Below are 18765 nucleotides of genomic sequence, written 5' to 3'. Positions count from 1 at the left end.
CCCCATCCCTTCTCACTTGTACACACACAGCATCTCTGGTGAAGACCTTGGAATTATTAAAAGTGGAGAATAAGACCTTTTGGTTTTGTCGAGCCAAACATTTTCCTGTCATGTGAAATGTGTGATGCAAAGGGACATAATCCTCAGAAACTCATCTGAAGTGGGCTGACAAGGAAAGCTTTGGATTGCACCCAGTGGTAGACTAACAGGATGTGCCTGACTTGCAATGAAATACAGGAGTGGCAGCCTTTTCTTTGCCCACTGGAAAGTTGTGGTCAGCTAACTGAGAGGAAGCTGTGAGGAGGACTACAGATGCACTGCAGCATTCTCTGGTAACCAGCAATTCAACATAATCCATTTCATTTGAATTGCAAGAACATCAAGCTACAGAGGTTTGGCTTTTTGCACTTAAAATGCATCTGTTTTTTTTCAGCAATGCAGTAACTAACCAGTCAAATTTATATAACTAGGGATAATAGTGGTGAACACTGTGAAGCATCTTCTACAATATGTCTTTATATACAGTGACTCAACTGAATAAGTGCTTTCTTCGTTATATGCCAAATTCAGGTTTGTAATTGGAGGGGGTTGGGATTACCCACATTATTATTTGATGAGTTATTTTTTTGACAGATGAAAGGAAAGCATTTCCTGAAATCCTATTACCAGAGCCTCAGGACAGTGTCTGTGTCCTGGTGTCAGACAGTATTAAGGACAGTAACATGTCATACCAGAGTGACAAAATGTAGCCCTTCATTATTTGGCAGGGAACCCAAACCATGTGGGATGCAAAGGGACTGTGGTGAGCTGTGGCCAGTTCCCTGACATGGCACAGCAATCCCACTCCAGGCTGGGCACTTTTGTCTCTGGAGTCAGGAGGAAGGTGGGTGAGAGGGAGCCCATGACAGATCCATGAGAGGGGCTGGGGAATGCAGACACTGGTGTGTGCCAGTCTGTAAGTGAACCAGAAAGAGGAGCCCTAGAGCTGTGAGGAGGAATGAAGTGGCAGTATTGATCTGAGGAAGAAGGAAGGGGCTGAGGAAGGTGGGGAAACACACTCAGCAGCAGGAGAGCTGGTGAGATGGAGGCTATGAAGGAGCAAACCAGGGGTGGGAAGAGACAGGGAAAAAAGGCAAATTGTAAGATAAGCTAAGGACAATAGGAAAAGGTCCAGTTTTATCTGCTGATCCAGAGACAAACCAGCTTTTGTGTGATGGCAGATAGTACCCCAGAAAGGAAGGAATTCAGACAGCAGGAGACAACTGAAGACAAAACTGGGAAGGGACAAACCACATTACAACTTGGAATGTAATTTATCCTAATTCAGCCCTTTGTAAAGCTGGACTAAATGGGTATCTGGAACAGACATATTCCTCTGACCATCCTCTGACCAAAAGAATATCTTTTAAACAAGCATATTTCTATAAGGTGCAGGGAATGCGAGCCTGAAAGACTGCCCTGTCTTAGCAAGTAGTTCTTGAGCAGAGTCCCTTTAGGTTAGCTATGCATAAAAACCAAACCACCGTGCTGAAGGCAGGAATTGTGCTTGTTTCAGCCCCCTGCTGTGTGTCAAGGAAACAGGCTGTATCCCAGTGTCTTCCATAGCCTTGCCTTGAAGTAGCCAGTCTCCAGGTAGAGAGGATGTTGTTCACAGCCCTCATCAGCACAGCACTGTTAGAAAATCGCCATGGTGCTTGGTTGTGCAGGCTGGGGGGGGCCCTCAGCCCCTCTCAGCTAGGCTGGAGCTGCAGTGGAGCAGAATGGCAGCTCCCTGTTTGGGGTCACTAAATGCAGCAGCCTCTCCAGGCTGAAATGCACTGAGAGTCATAGCCTGGTCCCATGGTGTGCTAGTGGTTTGTTCCTTCCTCTGATGACATCCCATTCAATCTCCTTTTCCTTTCTCTCTCTCTCACCATACAAGTGGTAATATTCTGATGGCACTGGCAGCAGACATACAAACAGCCCTTCTTTGTATAGAGGCATTTTTGGTCTTTCCAACAGGACTGCTTTTGTCAGAGCTTTCCTTTTCATTTGGCTGTTTGCACTGGCTGTCCTGCTGCTGCCCAAGTCCTTGTGGAGCTGATAAGCCCCCCCCAGTAAGCTCCCTGAAGCTCTGTTTCCCAAAGGAGCCTCCCAGCCTTGTTGTCAGACGTGCATTTTCAGCAAGCAGCATGTCTTGAGCAGTGCAGACAAAATGCACAGAAGGATGTAAAATCAATGACATTCAGAGTTGAATGTGAGTGCTTGTCCCATTTCTGTTATTTATTTTACAGAGCTGGAAGAAATTATCTTACTATGTCATTGATGGCTCCCATGGGAAAGAAGCTGTTAATTAGGCATTTTGATCTCCCTCCCTTTGCCCAGGAAATGTGACAGTAATTACTGTACACCATCATCTCTGCCAGTTTAGATACAGGCAAACATACAAGGCATCTGAAACTTTTCTTCTCTGTGTTTAGTGTCATTTTCTGGGACATGTTTTTGGAATATTATAGATGTATTCAAAGTATGTTGTTGAAGACAGTGTAGGTGGGGGCAACAGAACCTCTCTGGGGCACTTGTAGAAAATGCTGGGGGTTTTATATTCTCTGTTAACCTTGGTATAAAGGTTCCTCTCAGTTGTTCTCCTGCAGAGGACCAGGAATAAAGAACATAGAAATTCCATCTTTTCACATTCCCTACCCATAGCTATTCTCTCCCTGGCTCTAAAATATTCAGTAACTACTTTATAGACCAGTCTCTGTGGTTTTTTCTGTGGCTAGCCCTATCAGTCAATCCAGTAAGACATCATTTTTTGTCCAGTCATAACCTCTCTAAGGGGCTGGCTCTGCCCTCCCACCTCCTCTTAGGGCCTCAGAAATCAGTCAGTGATTGACATGTATTGGTAGGAGCTGGAGGGCCTGGCACAACTGTGGGCAGAATGCAAAAATTACTGCCTGAAAGAGCAGGGTGAGATAACCTGGTGTGCAGGGGCTGTTGGTTCCCATGGCTGGGAGTCAGACACGTAGAGAACATCAGCCATCAGTCTTTTTTTATCCCCAAATTCCTCTGGGAGTGTGTGGTTCAGATTTGCTTTTGAAAACCATATCTCAACCCAGGTGCAGTAACACCATTAGAGCCAACTGCTGCATGGTGCCACATCAGTGCTGCCTCTGGCCAAGAGAAGGCATCAGCCAGCCATTTCCTTTGGGCTCCCTGTTGGTGTTTCAATTCACTTTGGTGTTTCCAATACAAGCGTTGCAAAGGCAGCTGTGCTTCCTTAAGCAGTGAGAGCAGAGCGCCTGGGAGCGTGTTGGCTTGGCAACCAGCACGCACTTGGTGCTGTCAGTGCTCCCAGAAGACATCATCTATAACCTCCGAGATGTAACAGGGAACAACAAGGCTGGGATATGGAAGAAGCATCTTTCATAACGTGTTCCAGCCACTTCAGACTGTATACCATGAGCTCTGGTTGTTGAAGTTGCCTTTTGGAAACATCTGCAGCCCTTCTTGGGGGACTGCTGTAGCCAGGAGAGTTATTGCTGCTGAAAATGTCAAATATCAAATGCATTCTGGGAGTTTCATTTTTACCTTGTCTCTGCTTTTTATGTTTGCCTGTGCCCTCCCTCCCCACCATCTATGTTTAAATACCTGTTCTAATGAGGGCTGTAAATGCAGACTTCTCTGTTTCTGTTGGTCAGATCTCGACCATCCAGCAGTGGCATTAGCTGAGTGACTGGTGGAGCAATTGTGCCCACAAGACACATTCTAATTTGTGGCCTGTTCTGCTGGAGTCCTTTTCAGTTTATGAAGTGTGTGGTAGGAGACAGCTCGTGCATTTATGAATTACATAAAGTAGACAGGACTTGTGAAAGTCAGGAGAAAAGGCAGAAGGGTGGAGAGAGCTACCCTGGCCAGCCAGGAGGTCTGTGCAGAGCCATGGACAGGTGGTCCAGCACAGTGCAGGACTGTGTGCCACCACCCCACAGGCTTCTGCCCTCTGGGCTGGGCTCAGCTCTGCCCCTTGAGAGGAGTAGAGATGTCCCCATCACCATGATGGCATCATAAAGGACATTCAGGAACACTGGGCAATATTTGGCACCGAGCAGCTGCGAGGTGGAATTACTGGGGACTGTGCCAGCATGTAATCTTTCATTCCAGTTTTGGTCTGAGGGCAGAAAGATTTGGAAGAAGGTTCATTACTAAACAACAGAGCCTTGTTTTGCAGGCACACAGCTATTCTTGTTCCAGGCAGAGCTGAAATGGCATCTTCTTCTCCAAAGTCACCTTGAGAGAGAAGCAGCAGGTTCTTAGGTGATGGTATGGGATGTGCTGGTGAGCATTACTGGTCCCATTTACAAGTTCCTGTGTCATGAAGGCAGTCATTAACCTGCTCAGCCCTGCTCTTCACAAACCCTTTCCTCCTGGTTTTCCATTGTGGAAGCTCAGGTGTAAGGTTGATGCACTTTTCCAGCTCAGGTTAAGGAAAGCCCAGGACAAGGAGTCCTCATATCTGTCTGATGGGGGCAGGTCATGCCAGCACAGGGTGGGCATCAGCCCTTCCTCACCCACTGGGCACGGGTTTAACTTTTGATGGAGAGGAGGTAGGTACCATCACATCTCTCACAAAAATGAGACTCACAAAAAGTCTGCTGCTCCTGGCAAGGAGTGCCAGGCTTGCTGATTCCTTTTTTCCCCCGTTGCCATGCCAACATGGCCCTGCTCAAAGTGAAATCTCTTTTTAAGCTCCGCTGAGAGAAAGTATGTAGCCTAGGAGATTATTTAGCATTCAGGAGTGCACAGGCTCCCTGTGACGTCTGTGAGCCTCAGTCAGGCTGGCTGACAAAGGAAAGGAGGATTTAGGTTTTTTTCCTCTTTTCCTCTAGCATTTGTTTCTCAAGGTTAGGGGAGATAAGGAAGAGACTGCAAGCACTGTGTGATTGGGACCTTACTCTGTAGGTGCCTCCTCGCTGAGGTGCCACCTGCACTGTGAGTGACACCTCCACTTCCATGGAAATGAAAATAAAATATTACTTCGGGGTATATTTTCTGGGCAAACTACAAGTATGAGAGAGGTATATATATGCAGATTCCTGGATTTGACTAACCATGATGAGCTACTCTGTATTAAAATTGGAAAGCAAAGGCAATCTGGGTTTAATTTGAGTGAGAAACTCAAAGGAAATAGTAGAAGGAAGCAAGGGACAATCCCCTGTCTTTGTCTTTCATGCTGTTTTAATCTGTGAGGTTACAGTATAGAGAAGAAGTAATTTCTTCTCTTGCTGTATCCATATCCTGGGTAAGGACAGCAGAACTTAGTGTGTACTAGTGTTTTGGTTAGGGTTTTTTGTTCTGTGGAGTTGCTACTGGTAGATTAACTGCTCACTTTAAATTCAGTCCTTCTAATGATAATTCAGATTTACTTGCCTTTGCCAGCTGAAGAGTTGGAAATCAGTGCAAAACAGATGAGCACTGATGATCCAGTGCCTGTCCCTCCCAATGGGTGATCTGGAGATTCAAAGACAAGACTCAAAGTGAGCTGTCTGTGTGATGGTGTTTACACTGTCGTTTGTTCTTCGGGAGATTCTGAGCAAAACATTTACGTTTTCTCTGCTGCTTCACAGACTGACTACAGAGCACAGTAAGTGGTGCTTGGAAAACCTCTTCTGAAGTGATGATTTAGAAATGCAGTTTTGGTTGTTTCTTGGGGTTTTGTTAGTAATGAGGCATTCCTCATGACATGCAAAAAGTGCAGGAAACTCAAGGCACCGCAGCTGTGTACATTAGATATGGGAGTGAGCCCTTCTCCTGTGTATGGAAAATAACTGTTCAAAACTTTAGTTTTAGTTGCGTGCAGCATATGGAAAATAACTGAGAGATATCATTAGCTCTGAGGCAGGAAAACCTCTTAGCTGCTTCCCAGAGAGTCATTTCACTCAGGACTGATTGAATAGTTCATGGGAATCAGTTCCATTGGGAGGCACTGTGTATTTTGGGAGGGGAAAATTAACCCCAGGTGCTTTGCTTTTTGTTTCTATTTCTCTCCTTGAGACTAATTCATAGTGATACATGATCAGTTTGGTAGAGCTTCCAGCAACCCATACAGGATATGGCAGTTAGGATAAAAATGATTTACAGTCTGGTTCTCTGCCCATGCATCTGGGCAGACAGATACTTCTGTCCCTCTGTATCAGCTGCCAGTGCTGTGTAGATGTGGCAGTCTTGCTCAGGTACTAAATCTGTTTTCATCCACAGCCTTGCACCACATATCAGAAGAGGGAATAGGATTCAGTGATGACTGTTGCTTTTTTACTCCAAATTCAGAATATGTGCCTCACCTAGGGTAACAGCCTGCACAGGTTGTTAGTGGGCTGAAACTAATCCCTAGCTGTTCTTGTGTATGAGTTTCTTTCTCTTTCCTTTCCCTGTCATCCTTTCTCTGCATTTAAGAATATGTCATCCTTCTCAGTGATTGCTCTGTCAGCTCTTCCTTCTCTTTCTCCTTTCTCACTTAGGTTGTCTCTACCTTTTTTTAATCTTGTTCTCCATATGTGCTTCCAGCTTTATGCCAGCCATCCAGTGTAGCTCTTCTGTGGCCTGGAATTTCCACAGCTGCTCCACATTTTCAGTACACTAAGGAGCTCAACCTCTGAATGCAGCTCTCTTGGATGGAGGCTGCAGTGCCTCCAGTCCTGGTCTCAGCTCTCCCCTCAGCAGCTGGATGTTTCCAGCACTATGGCTGCAGAAGCTTGAAGGTATTTAGGTGCCCAGAGAAGACAGCTTTGGCAAAAGTGGAAGAGGTAGTTGAGAAGGTCACTGAACCATAAAATGGTTTGGGTGGGAAGGGACCTTAAAGCTCATCTAATTCCCATGCCATGTCCAGATGTCCAGGGACAGGTTGCTCCAAGCCCTGTCCAACCTGGGCTTGAACACTTCCAGGGATGGGGCAGCCACAGCTTCTGTGGGCACCCTGTGCCAGTGCACTGATAGGCACTGAAGATGCACTGAGGGCTTTGATGTGCATCTCTCACATTTTCCTTCTTCAAGAGTAGGTGCACATTTCTCTTCTCTTGCCTAATCACACTGCACACACAGAGGTGTGAGCCGATAGTTCTCCAGGAGTGGGCAGGCAGTGAATGGGAGCAGTCTGTGTGAGCATTCAGGAATGAGTCCTGGACAGAGGCAAGGCTCCCTTCAGCCGGGGCAGTGCCAGAAAAGAGGGGGAGAGATGGGAGAACTGCTGACCCTGGCTGAGAACTGCTCTGAAAGTCCATCCACAGCACAGCTTCTGTGGGACTGGATTAATCTGTGCACGACACAGGCCAGGTTCAGTCTGCCTGGGGACACTTGTACATCCTCCTTTGGAAGGATGCAGCACCATTGCTCTGTTGGGGGGAGAAACACACCTGCCTTGGTACAGGTGTGGGCTGGACTGGAAAGCAGGGCTTAGAAGAGATCAGCCATGCAGAGCTGGGCTGGACCAACAGCATGAGCACTAAGGTGAGTAGGGCATAGCATTGCTGCATTTTATTTGTTAAATATCCCCTGATGGGTTAAACCAGCATTCTGTTGGAATTAACAGGTTGATCTTCAGTCCTCCTGATCAGGCATGACTAAATCCCACACAATATGTGCACAGGTTAATGTTAAATCCAGCAAAGTTTATGTAGCATACTGTGAATCCTTTTTAAAAAAGATCAGAGAAAGCACTGTAAAAAGTGTTTAAAATCATCCCAAAAGGAGCTAAAAATGAACCTTAAGGGATGCATCACCTCCTTCTGTAGGTGGCTGATGCTTCATTGACTTCTGTAGAGGTTCTTGAAAGTCGGTTTGTTTAACGTGTTAACTTGTACTCAAGTCCAAAACTAATATTGATTTAAAAGTGACTTATCCATTATGTGTATTTACTCACATTCAAAGGATTAAATATCTGGTTCTTTGTTTTGGAGCCCAAGTGTTTTTTTCTGTGTGAGTCCTAGGGAATTAATACTTTTGGGGAAAGATAGGTATAGCTGCTTTGTATGTGCAGGTGTTGTATTGAGCTGATACCAAGTCCCAGGAAAGGCAGTGGGATATCACTGCATTGCTGTGGCTGAGGGTTTGGTGTTGTCAGCTTCAATATTGCTCTAAATTGTGTTGCCCATGCATCAGACGAAACGGAACTGATAGCTTTTCCCACCTCTGATTTGGCTGGGAAATGCTGACAGTAAATATTTTGTTCCAGGCAGTAGATGTAAGAAGATGGGAGGCACAGGGGATGCACAGGAAACAAGTATTGCAGTAATGAGGGCTCATTTTTAAGGCGTTGCGTTATTCTACTGACATTGGTATGACTCCTTTTTAACAGACTTACATATTTCAAGGGGGGCTGAGGAGGGGACTGGTCCCTTGGTGTTTTGTTCTACAGCTGCTTGACAGCGTGGCAGAGGCCTCTGCCTAATAAATGTGCTAGGGAGCCAGAGGAGGGGCCCACTGGAGCTTTCAGAATGGCTCCTGGCTCCTAGCATGAGTCACTTTAGATTTTGCACTGTGTGCCTTGGAAATTTGGACTATGTGTCCAACAACTCTCCCACTGAAGAAAGTGCTCAGGAAAATGCAGGCAGAGCAGGGGAACTGAAACACACACAGAACACACGTGGAAGCAATCCAAGGACAGGCAGCCTGAGCTTCCCTGCTGCTTCCTTCAGCTGAGGGTGCCCAGGAAAGCCACCCTCCAGCCTTGTGTTTGTACCAGAGCACAGCGGGCCAGCACTGCTCAGCTGCAGCCAGGACCCCAACTGTGTGCCAGATTTATTCTGATATAAAGCTGATAGCACAAGAATCATAGAATCATCAAGTTCAAAGGTGTTAAGGAGATGGTAGTTCAGATTTACAATCTAGAGTTTAAGGACAACATAGGAGGGGCTGTTGGATACCCCAAACCACAGAGGTGTAATGCATTTGCAGTGGGGCTCACCAGGGTATGGAGCTGCTGTGCCAGGTACTCAGCTGTAGCTCACGTGTTCCTGCCCTTCTCACACAGTGACTGCAATACATCTTTCCCCAGCAGTAATCTGAATGTTCATACCTTGGGAATCCAGTGCATTAAACCATCAAAGCTCTTCCTTTCCCAAAACACAGACCTTTTCTGGCCCGTTCTATTGGTTAGCTGGTGAATCCTGGTGATTAAATTAATCTGTCACTATCCTCACGGATGCTGCAGTAGCTTAAAGTCAACGAGTTTATTAGGGAAATGATGCTTGTCAGTTGTGTTGTGGCTGCATTTAATTTAAAAGCTGATGTTCATATTATTTGCCTTCATACCTCCTGCCAATTATTGTTAATATTGCCAACATCCAGATCAAGGACCTACTTACAACAAAATATTTGCACTCACAAAAGCCGTTTGAAAGCCAGTATTTGAATTCTGTAAAGCTCCATTATGGCTTTTCAGTCTCAAGCACTAATCTGTTGGCATTTTTGGGGTTTTGTATAACTTATCCATAATATTTTGGTTGCTGTTGTGCATTTGTCTTTTAATCTTCATGCAAAAAGGCAGTATTTAGAGTTGTCATGATCCCAGAGATCAAGTCCAAGATGTGTCTTTGGTTTTTCCACCTCAAATGTCACTGGGTGATGCCTGCAGCTTTTTTCCCCCCAACATTTTAGTAGTCTTGACTGAAACAAGTCATCCACCAGCTTCCAGGAGAGCTGTGCATGAATGCAGGACCTGTCCTTAGGGGACTGGCTAATGCCTCTAAACAAATCGAATTGCTATTTGGTTTATAGCCCAGCTGCACTCAGAATTGCAGAACCCGAGGGGGGAAAAATCCATAGGTCTTGTTTTGCTTTTCAAATAGTCAAAGATAGCAAATAGCCATTTTGTATCTTTTCTTTCTGCAGGAATATGTGGGGTGTTTTGCCTCACAAGGCAGTGCAGGTTGCTTTGTGCTTTTGTTGTTGACTGGATGCCACTGTGCCAACAATTAGTGCTGGTTACCTTGGAAACTGCTCTGAATCCCACTGAGGATTTTGACAGGGACATCTTGACTGAAATTGCTTTGTTTTCACAATTCTGCAAGTATACATGTAGCTGATCCTTTTGCTGTGCTCTGCCTGTGTTCTTTCCCTAAAATGTAGCAAAATTAATGAAACATATTATTTTGTCTTTTCCATTTCATTGCAGCTTTCTTTAATAGTCTCTTCTTTTGCTTCAGTGCTCTAGGAACATTAATTACCCTTTACTTTAACTGAACCCACTGTTTTTTCTTGGTAGGTATTTGACAGGTAACCCTAAGATTGTGTGTGAAGTTTTGACACAATTTGCAGTTTCCTTCTTTCTGTCCCTCCTTCTTATCATCCCTTTTCTTTGATTTTCTCCTGGAGCATTTCTTGTGCCATGCAGTTCAAGCATGTTAAATTTTGTTTATGCCTTAAACAAGTTATGCTTTACAGAGACCAGGTGGCGTCTTCTGTGGCCACAGGAAACTCAAGGTCTTGCTGCCACCCTAGTGGCATTGGGTAGGGCTGCTGCCAGAAGGAGGAAGGGGTGATGCTGCTCTACTGTGAGAAGACTGTCCTGCATTTTCATATTAGGAGGTGCTGTCCCTGTTGCTGTGAGATTGGTTCTCAAGGTGGGAAGAAGCAACAGATAAGTGGGCTGAGTAATCTTGCTGAATGGCAGTAATGAAACACAGGTGACTACAGGCAGGAAGGAGGAGAGCTGAGGAGACAAACTCTGATGTGACTGGAGCAACTGTGGCCTGAGAAATCAGTGACCCTGTCACATGAGGTGACGAGCAGGCAAGCTGTACCTGCTCCCAGTTCTCTGCCAGCAGGATCCTGGCATCAATGCCAGTCACATACCTGTGAGGCAGGGAGAGGCTGGGAGCCCTGCCCACAGGCAGTGCCTCCTGTCAAAACCAGTCCTCAGAATAATCATACAGCATTGCACAGAGGGATAGGGGAGAGAAGATAAAAGGCACTGGTGGATGAAAGCTGTCAGAAACAAACAGCTGAACAGTTTCACCCAAGAAGGTGTTCATAGCAAACTCAGCTTCTCCATGAGTTGAGTCTGAGGTTGCAGTAGGCTGGAAGAGGAAAAAGTGGTAGAGGCTGAAGGACAACCATTAAAAGGGCATGTAAAGAACAGATATCACACATCACTGTGGAGATGTCTCACAGACCTGATTTTTGCTATTTATAGTTGCAGGTTCTTTTAAAAACTATTTTTTAAAACTATTTTGTGGAAATTTTTATGTCAGGACCTGAAAGCTCAGACACCTTTTAAAAGACTCTTGCCACCATCTGTATATCTGTCTCTGGGGCTGGTAAACATGTATGTTATAAAAGCTAATGGAATGGAAAGCTGTCATGGGAAATAGAAGTATTGTAGGTAATGTGCCAGTGGAGACATCTGCAGTCCGTTGACAAATGCAGCAGGATCAATAAGGAATGGAGGAGAGCTTTGAAAATACATCTTGGCCTTGTACAGGATCTGATCCCAGATACTGGATCATGCTGTAGCCAGTCTTTGGCATATAACCTCATTTACCAGCCCCTGTCTGAGTCTTTGTCCGGGAAGGCCAGAAGTCTCTGGCCCTCGGGGATCAGGAGGGAGCAGGATGATGCCTGTTTTGGTGTAATGCTCCATGCTAGAGTGGCTGGGGTGGGAATGGGACAGCCCTGGGTTGTGCTTGTGAGGAGGGCAGCAGCCTTTGGAGGCAGCAAACCTTCTGAACACAGCCAAGAGGGAAGGCTGTGTGGCTCCCCATCAGCAGCTGGTTCAGCATCCTCTGTGCATCTTAGTACTCTGGAAAGGGTTTGTGTCCCTCAGTTATCTATGGGACATGGAGATTCTAGATCTCCTGGTTTGGTGTGCTGGGGTTTGTAGAAGAATTGGGCTGACTTCCAAAACCAGGAGTGCAGAGCGCTTAATTTGTTTGAGTTTTAACTTTGACATTGGTTTAAATTACTGTAGTGCCCCAGACAGTGCTCTGTCCTCTCAGCAGGGCACAGTCCTCTGTCCTCTGTCCCTGTCCCAGAACAGCTGTGGCACTAGCAGCAGCTGGGCAGAGCTGACCTGGCAAACCTGTTGGACTTCAGCGTGGTCTGAAATGACCTTTGAGGGAGCAGCAGAACTTCTGTCCTGCTATGTCAGCTCCCAGCCTCTCCCCTCAGCCTGCTCCCTGTCAGGGCTTTGGAGAGATCATGCTGGGGGTTTTCACTATGTCTTCTCTCTGTTATGGACATCCCATTCAAGGACTACCTGTACTTTAGAGTACTGTATTCCCTGGAATCAAGCTGTGAAGTTCCTGTATCATGGACAGCTGACATCTTGGTGAAAAGGAGCAGTATCTCTACAAAATGCAAAGGAAAAGCATGTTGCTGTTCTTTGTTCTGCTGGAGTCTAACATAAAGCCATGCTCCTTATTGCTTTTGATAAATAAATCTACTTGTTGTAAACGCTATTTGTTGTAACTTGTATGTTAGTGCCATTTCCGTGGCATGAAGTAGAGTCAGAGAGTCTGTCTGTTCAGAGAGAGGGAAAATAAATGTCTACAAGCAAAACCATGTCTAATGAGTACATAGCCCAGCATTCACAGCATCCAAGCTGCCTAATTTTCCTTTTTTTGTTTTGTTTTGGTTTTTTTATTCTGTTTTGCTTTGAGTTTTTGTATGTCTGTTCTTTATCATTAGGCTGCCTTGAACTTTAACTGAACCATAAGGAAAACTATGAAAAGTCTCAATAGCAGCCCTGTGATGATTTGACTTACCCACTGGATCTTCTATTTATAGTGTCCATTAGTACAGAAAAGTCTGTCCTTTTGCAGCAGTCATGTATGGCAAAAGCACTGCTCGTCTGATGAACTGCCCATGCCCCCTGTGTCACCCAAAATATCCATCAGCAGAGTGTTCACAAGTAAGCCTTTCTTGATTAAAGAACACTGCCAAACAAAACAAACTGAGCAAAAACCACAAGCCCAGAGGCCATTTGTATTTTTATTTACTTATTTTGCCTAGCCTGAAATAGAAATTTCTATTTATCAGGAGACAACCTTTCACCCTCCAACATAGCTCCCTGTGGAACATTATCTTTGTCCCAAGCAAATTAAATCAGGAGGAGAGCTGAAAGGGTGAGAACTGTCTTCTGGGCTTGTAGAGCCCATTTGTACTAGAGAACCAGGCTGGATGGGAATAAGTATAAATTCTATTACAAAGGAGGCAGTTTTTAATGATTTGTCTTAACCCTGCTGGGAGAAGGGTTAAGTAGCTTGGCTGATGGAAAGCAGTTGACCAAGGGGATTTCCTTTGGATATGCTCCAAGGTAATAAACCTGATACACGTTTGCATATTCTATATCAGAAATTGGAGCCTTTCATTACAATTTTCATGTGAACATAAGCTTCAAAAATTGATGCTTTTAACAGTCTTCCTCACTGAGTCTTGATTTGTTCATCTGAGATAATAGTATAGTCTTGATGGTGTTGCTTTTGTCCATGATGTTGCGATTAGTTGCTTGGTGGAAATTTTGGCGGGAGGGGCATGTGTGACATCCTTCAGATGTGGAGTAGTGGCAGGAATTGGTGCAGGGTTTTCTGTAGCCGTGGCTCTCAGTGAAGCTCTCTGCTGTCCTCTATGCTCACCAGAGCTGTCAGGGTGCTGCTCTTTCCTGCTCTGAAAAAGCAAAATCTGAACAGGGATATAGCAGATATCAAAGGATGCTTTCTGGAAGAGCAGTTTGTGTCCAAGCCCATGGAAGGTGCTGCAGCACACCGTGGTGTGGGGAGGCCCCGTGTGGCTGCAGGGGGAGGATGAGCCCAGCTGCAGGTTCATTCTCCCAGGTTTTCCCAGCTTGTGTTTTGCAGGCTGTGTGTGCCTCACAGCACAGGGAGCTGTCAGGACCTGTAAGGATTCCAGATTTGTGCCCAGTCCACTGGTCTGCAGCAGCAGCACCGTGTGAGAGTCTGGGAGGGTCTGGGAAGTGCCTGTTTTGTGTTTCTCACGAGAGGAAGGAACCAAGAAGCACCCCCAGCATCCAGCAGGTGTGGAGCAGCCCAAAATGAGGTGCAAAGCCCCCAAATGACGTACAGGCCCCTGAAAGGCAGCTGGGAAGATTGCTGGGCTTTAAATCAATATTCCTGTTCTTTGATCTATAGGACTGGTCACATGCATGACTTGATTGATGGGGTTATGGAGCTCAATTTGATTTACTTAACCACAGAGGGGAGTTCCATCTCATACTAGGGATGTGTTGTTGAATAGAAGAACAGAACTGGAGCTGCTATTCGTGGTCTCCTCCTCCAGCAGGCATCTGTATCATACACAGCCTCATCTCAAAAAACAGTTGATTTGTTTCCTCCAATGTGGAAGGCTGCCAGAACTTCTCACCCCTGACAGTAGGAAAGCAGCATCTTTAGATTTCTAATCTGAATTTTTCCTCAAGTTTATATTCATGTATTTTAAATGTTTTTTCAAATTCATGTTTTCCAAGTCAGCTTGTTTTTTTCATTGCTTGCTAGTTCTTCTGGTGTATTCATCCATCTAATTTTGCTGTTGGCAGCAGCAGATGGAACTGTTGCAGTCACTGCCCTCCAGGTGACCAGCCAGGAGTGCAGTGAATTGTAAGGTATAAACACCAACAATTAGGAATGTTCTTTGCCAGTGGGTGGAGATTTTTAATATCTCATTAAGTAGTTTGTGTAAAAGAAAGTTTAACCTAGCACTTTAGTTTTGGACAAATATGGCTGTGGTAATTCACACATGTGGGTTTTTTTGGAAAAAACAACTGGATTTTCTAAAGGACAAATGAAGAGGAATAGCTTCACATTAAAAATACAAGGGAATTCTGTAAGTTACTCTGTGAAAATAAACCATTATTAATCTAATGGACAGTCCCTTGTCAGAGTGGTTGCTGTGAAGTTACATGTAGGTCATTGATTTAAACCTACTTGCCCTTCCCAGCCAATTCTTGCCTGAAGGATGCAGTAATGGGTGAACAGAGATTTTATTCCTGCCCTCAGGATGGTGATTAATGGGGGCTCTGGCAGGAGCAGAGTGCATTGACATGGTGCCATTACAAACCTCTGTCTCCACGCAAGGAGCACTAAAGTTTTGCTCTGTTCCCAGGTGTGCCCAGCTGTGCAGTTGGTGGATTGTGACTGTGCAGCCTGTGGCCTTCCCTAGGGGTCACCTCCATCTGTATTGGAAACAGTTCTCAGACAGCACTTGGATATAGCTGGAGAGGGGAGAGGTTTATTTCCACGGAGTTTGGCTGAGAGAGAGAAATACATTGATTAATGACTAAGGGAGAGCAGACTCATACAGATAAGGACCACAAACTCTTTGCTCTCTGAATTCTGCTGGACCAGCCCTTAAGATCTTGATTTGTTATATCAAAGGTACCTGAACTTCCAGAGGAGAGGAAATTTTTCTGGTTGCTTCCCCATGCAGCTCTGTGGCTGATGACATTTCACTGCACCTTTGAGTGGGTCTGGAATCGAGCTGAGACAATTTCTCATTTTGGAGTGAATATTCCTTGAGTAGACCTACTACAACTTTCTGCTCACCAGAGCAGGCAGTTCTCAGGTGTTGTACACCTCGTGGGCAGTGGGGAAGAGCAAATCGTGGGTTCTGTGGCACCCAGCTCTATCAAACATGCAGTGCCTGAGCCAGCTCCATGCACAGAGCATGCTGGGGGCCAGAAGCAAGGAGCCCATTCCACCAGAAATATCTTATTCTCTGCATGGTACTCAGACCTACTGTTTAAATAAAGCTTTTTGTGGCAGTCTTAAAAGGGGTGAGGAAGGTGAAGTATTGATTTTAATCATGCAGAAATGTTATTTGGCCCTTCAAGTCCCTCATGAGCAGAGATGGCTGTCTGGGAAATGCCTTTAATGCACACTGTGTGCTGCTGAGGCGGAATTAGCCTCCAAAGGGCATGTTGGAATGCAGCTAACTTCGTATATTAAATGTCAAGAAATTACATGACTCAGCTGCCCATTCTACCCCTGTTTGCAAAACAATACCTACAGAAATTTTTCTAGCCATTTAATAGATGATAGTCTTAAAATATTGCAGTTGCTGCACATTGTCCCTAATAGCAAGAACATTTAATAATGATGCTTTGTGCATCTTGCTTAGAGCAAGCTCCTGATTTTTATAAATACTTGGCATTTTCCACTGAAACCTTTGGAATATCTGGTCCTTTTATTTTTAATGATTTCCTTATATTTCAGGGAAAAAAGGATTATCTTTTAAAAATGGATTAAGTCAGCCTCTAATTTTTTATTGCTTAAGCTAATCGTTGTGATTTTAAAACACTATTCTGATTAGCATGCTTTTCTTTCTTTTTTTCTGACTTTGCTACTGCCACAGAAGAAGTGTCTGCAAGGATAGTACAAGTAGTAACAGCTGAAGCTGTAGCGGTCCTGAAAGGTGAACAGGAAAAAGAAGCCCAGCACAAAGATCAGCCTGGATCACTACCTTTAGGTAAAATGAGACAAAGAATGTTCCAGGTATCCTTGTGTCTGCAAATGTCTGTATGTATATTAAAAAATGCAGTTCCAGCTGTGTATTCACATTGATTATGGTTGTGGGTAAACCACAGCCACCACTGGATCAATGCTGGAACCACAGGATTATGGCAGGATCCTTGTATTCTCGGTTCTTCATGGCCTTGTGACTGTCTCATTCCCTGTTTGCTCTAACAGCAATTCTCCACCTTCTTTCTGACTGCAGAGTAGCTCAGCCCTGAGTGTGTTTGGTGGTAGGGTTCTGTCGTGGTGTGGGTTGGGACTGTTTGTGTTCAGCCACGTACAACATGGAAAAGGAAAAGATAGAGTGACATATGAAAAGAAAGTGAGGCTTGGCTGGTCAAGTGGTAGCTGCTCAAGTAGATGGAGGGGGAGCACCTCCACATGAAGCAGAAAGGAATGGGGCACACCAGGTTGAGAGCACCAGGCAGAGTGAGGGCAGATTGTGGAACAAGGAGTAACACGGTAAAAGCAAATGCCATCGGTCTGTACTGGAAAGGGTAACAATGCCATTGGTCCATGCTGTGTCTCCATCCTCCTTTGTGTAATATCTCTGAAGTACACGTGTGTGTGCGTATCTATCTATAGAAGAAGGTAGGTATACAACCATTTGTACCTAAAGTGCTTGCTCCTTGCCAGAGAACTTCTGCAGTAGCTCAAAAACATGTACACCAAAGGCCAGAGAAAGGACTAACTCCATCTTGAGGTAAGGAAGTCTTGCAAGCCTGTCCTGGGATAGATTCTGCTCAGTGCATGTTCATTGTGATTAAATCCAAACAATGCCTGCAGTGTTTTCCCCACAGGCAATCTGCCTGCTTTGGTGCAGTGCTTGGCCCTTGCCTAGGAATGAATTAAAGTCAATGAGTAATTTAGAATACTTGTTGGAAATTCGGTTCCCACGGTTTTTTGCTTCGTTGAACTAACTTAGAACTGCAGCAGGGAGATGTGTTGCTTGGTAATTCCCTTCTTTGCAGAGACTCAATTTTACATGGAAGACCCCAATTCTCCAAATCACTCAGGCCTGGGAGAGGTAAAAGGGGTATTCGGTTCCATCTAGTCAGATAAGTAATTTAAAAGACATTGTTAGAAGTATGTCTTCAATTAACAACTGTTGGTGTTACATCTGTGGTCAGATGCACTGTGATGAGTTTATAAATACTCTGTCCCAGGACAGCACATCTTAAGGACAAGTCACATATGGTCTTTTCCAAATCACACTGAAATCAATAGGAGGAAGCCTGGAAAATTCTTTCGGGGCTTTGAAAGTGGCCTGTCTGTGCTGGGAAAGAAGCCCTGAGCAGTAAACTAAGATCTGCATGTTGAAAGGTGATTTTGATAAGACAGACCTGTTAAAACAGATTTGTTTGGGTTTTTGTTTTTTGTTTTTTTTTCTGGTTAAGCCTTAGATCTGTTTTTAAAGAAAAAATTTCTCAAAGTGATTAGTATGAGATCAAATGCAGAGGTTATGCTGAGTTCATTTGAGAAGCTTGTTTAGGATTTCATCATACTTAAATTGAAGTAATTGAAAAAAAAAATCATTTGTTTTCAGTATCTGGTCTCATGACTGGGAATGAATATAAATCCCAGTCCAAGTGCATCTAAGTTTTCACCGTGCCTTGCTCAGCTGAATCACTGTTATGTCAAAGCTCATATAAGTTCCCTGTACTGATATCTTTTAGACAGGCCATATTTGCATGTGTTCTGTGATTAACCTTGAACTCAGCAAAAGAAAAAAAAGTGTGCAGAATAGAGTTTTTTTTCTGACTGGATGCCAGTTTCTGATAGTTGGTGTGAATTTATAATACCTCTGTGCTCATACGCTTTTTCGTTGTTGCCTTGGATGACTGAACACTTTTTAAGGGGCAATACTGATTTAAAAGAGTATCTTATATTTGATTCTTATATTGTGCTCTATAACCAGAATTTTGTAAATAATCCATACTATTAGAAAACAAATCAACAACAGAAGAATAAATCCTTTTATTATAATTTCAGAAGTTCATGTATTTTGCAAGAGTCTGTCTAAAAATCCAGCAGGCATGAGTCCCCATCAGATGATTCCTCAGCTGGGCAGAACGGGCTGGCTGCAGTTTATATTGTGTATTGGTCTTCCTGGAATTAATGACTGTATCTCATTTTCACTGTTTGATTTCTAGCAGTTGAAGAATCAGCCAACCTGCCTCCTTCCCCACCTCCATCACCAGCTTCTGAGCAGACTGGAGTTCTGGAGGAAGGTAAGGGTCTCCTGGACATTGCAGTGCAGAGCTCTCAG

General features: G+C 44.6%; 1 protein-coding gene across 29 annotated transcripts in view; it reads left to right on the top strand.

Moving 5' to 3' along the window:
* MAP2 (microtubule associated protein 2) overlaps nt 1-18765 on the top strand; it is a 225034-nt gene that overhangs the window by 158085 nt on the left and 48184 nt on the right. For 18 of the 29 annotated variants that reach the window (XM_088167702.1, XM_088167704.1, XM_088167714.1 and 15 more), the window contains 2 exons: nt 16336-16449; nt 18650-18727. In XM_088167702.1, coding sequence (XP_088023828.1) covers nt 16336-16449; nt 18650-18727 — 192 coding nt within the window. The remainder of the gene's footprint in view (nt 1-16335; nt 16450-18649; nt 18728-18765) is intronic. The other 11 variants (XM_088167715.1, XM_088167707.1, XM_088167695.1 and 8 more) reach the window with 5 other exon arrangements.

The sequence above is a fragment of the Sturnus vulgaris genome, chromosome 7 (genome assembly GCF_052056855.1).
Source record: "Sturnus vulgaris isolate bStuVul1 chromosome 7, bStuVul1.hap1, whole genome shotgun sequence".
Taxonomy (NCBI): Eukaryota; Metazoa; Chordata; class Aves; order Passeriformes; family Sturnidae; genus Sturnus; species Sturnus vulgaris.
This window is presented reverse-complemented; position numbering and strand designations above follow the sequence as displayed.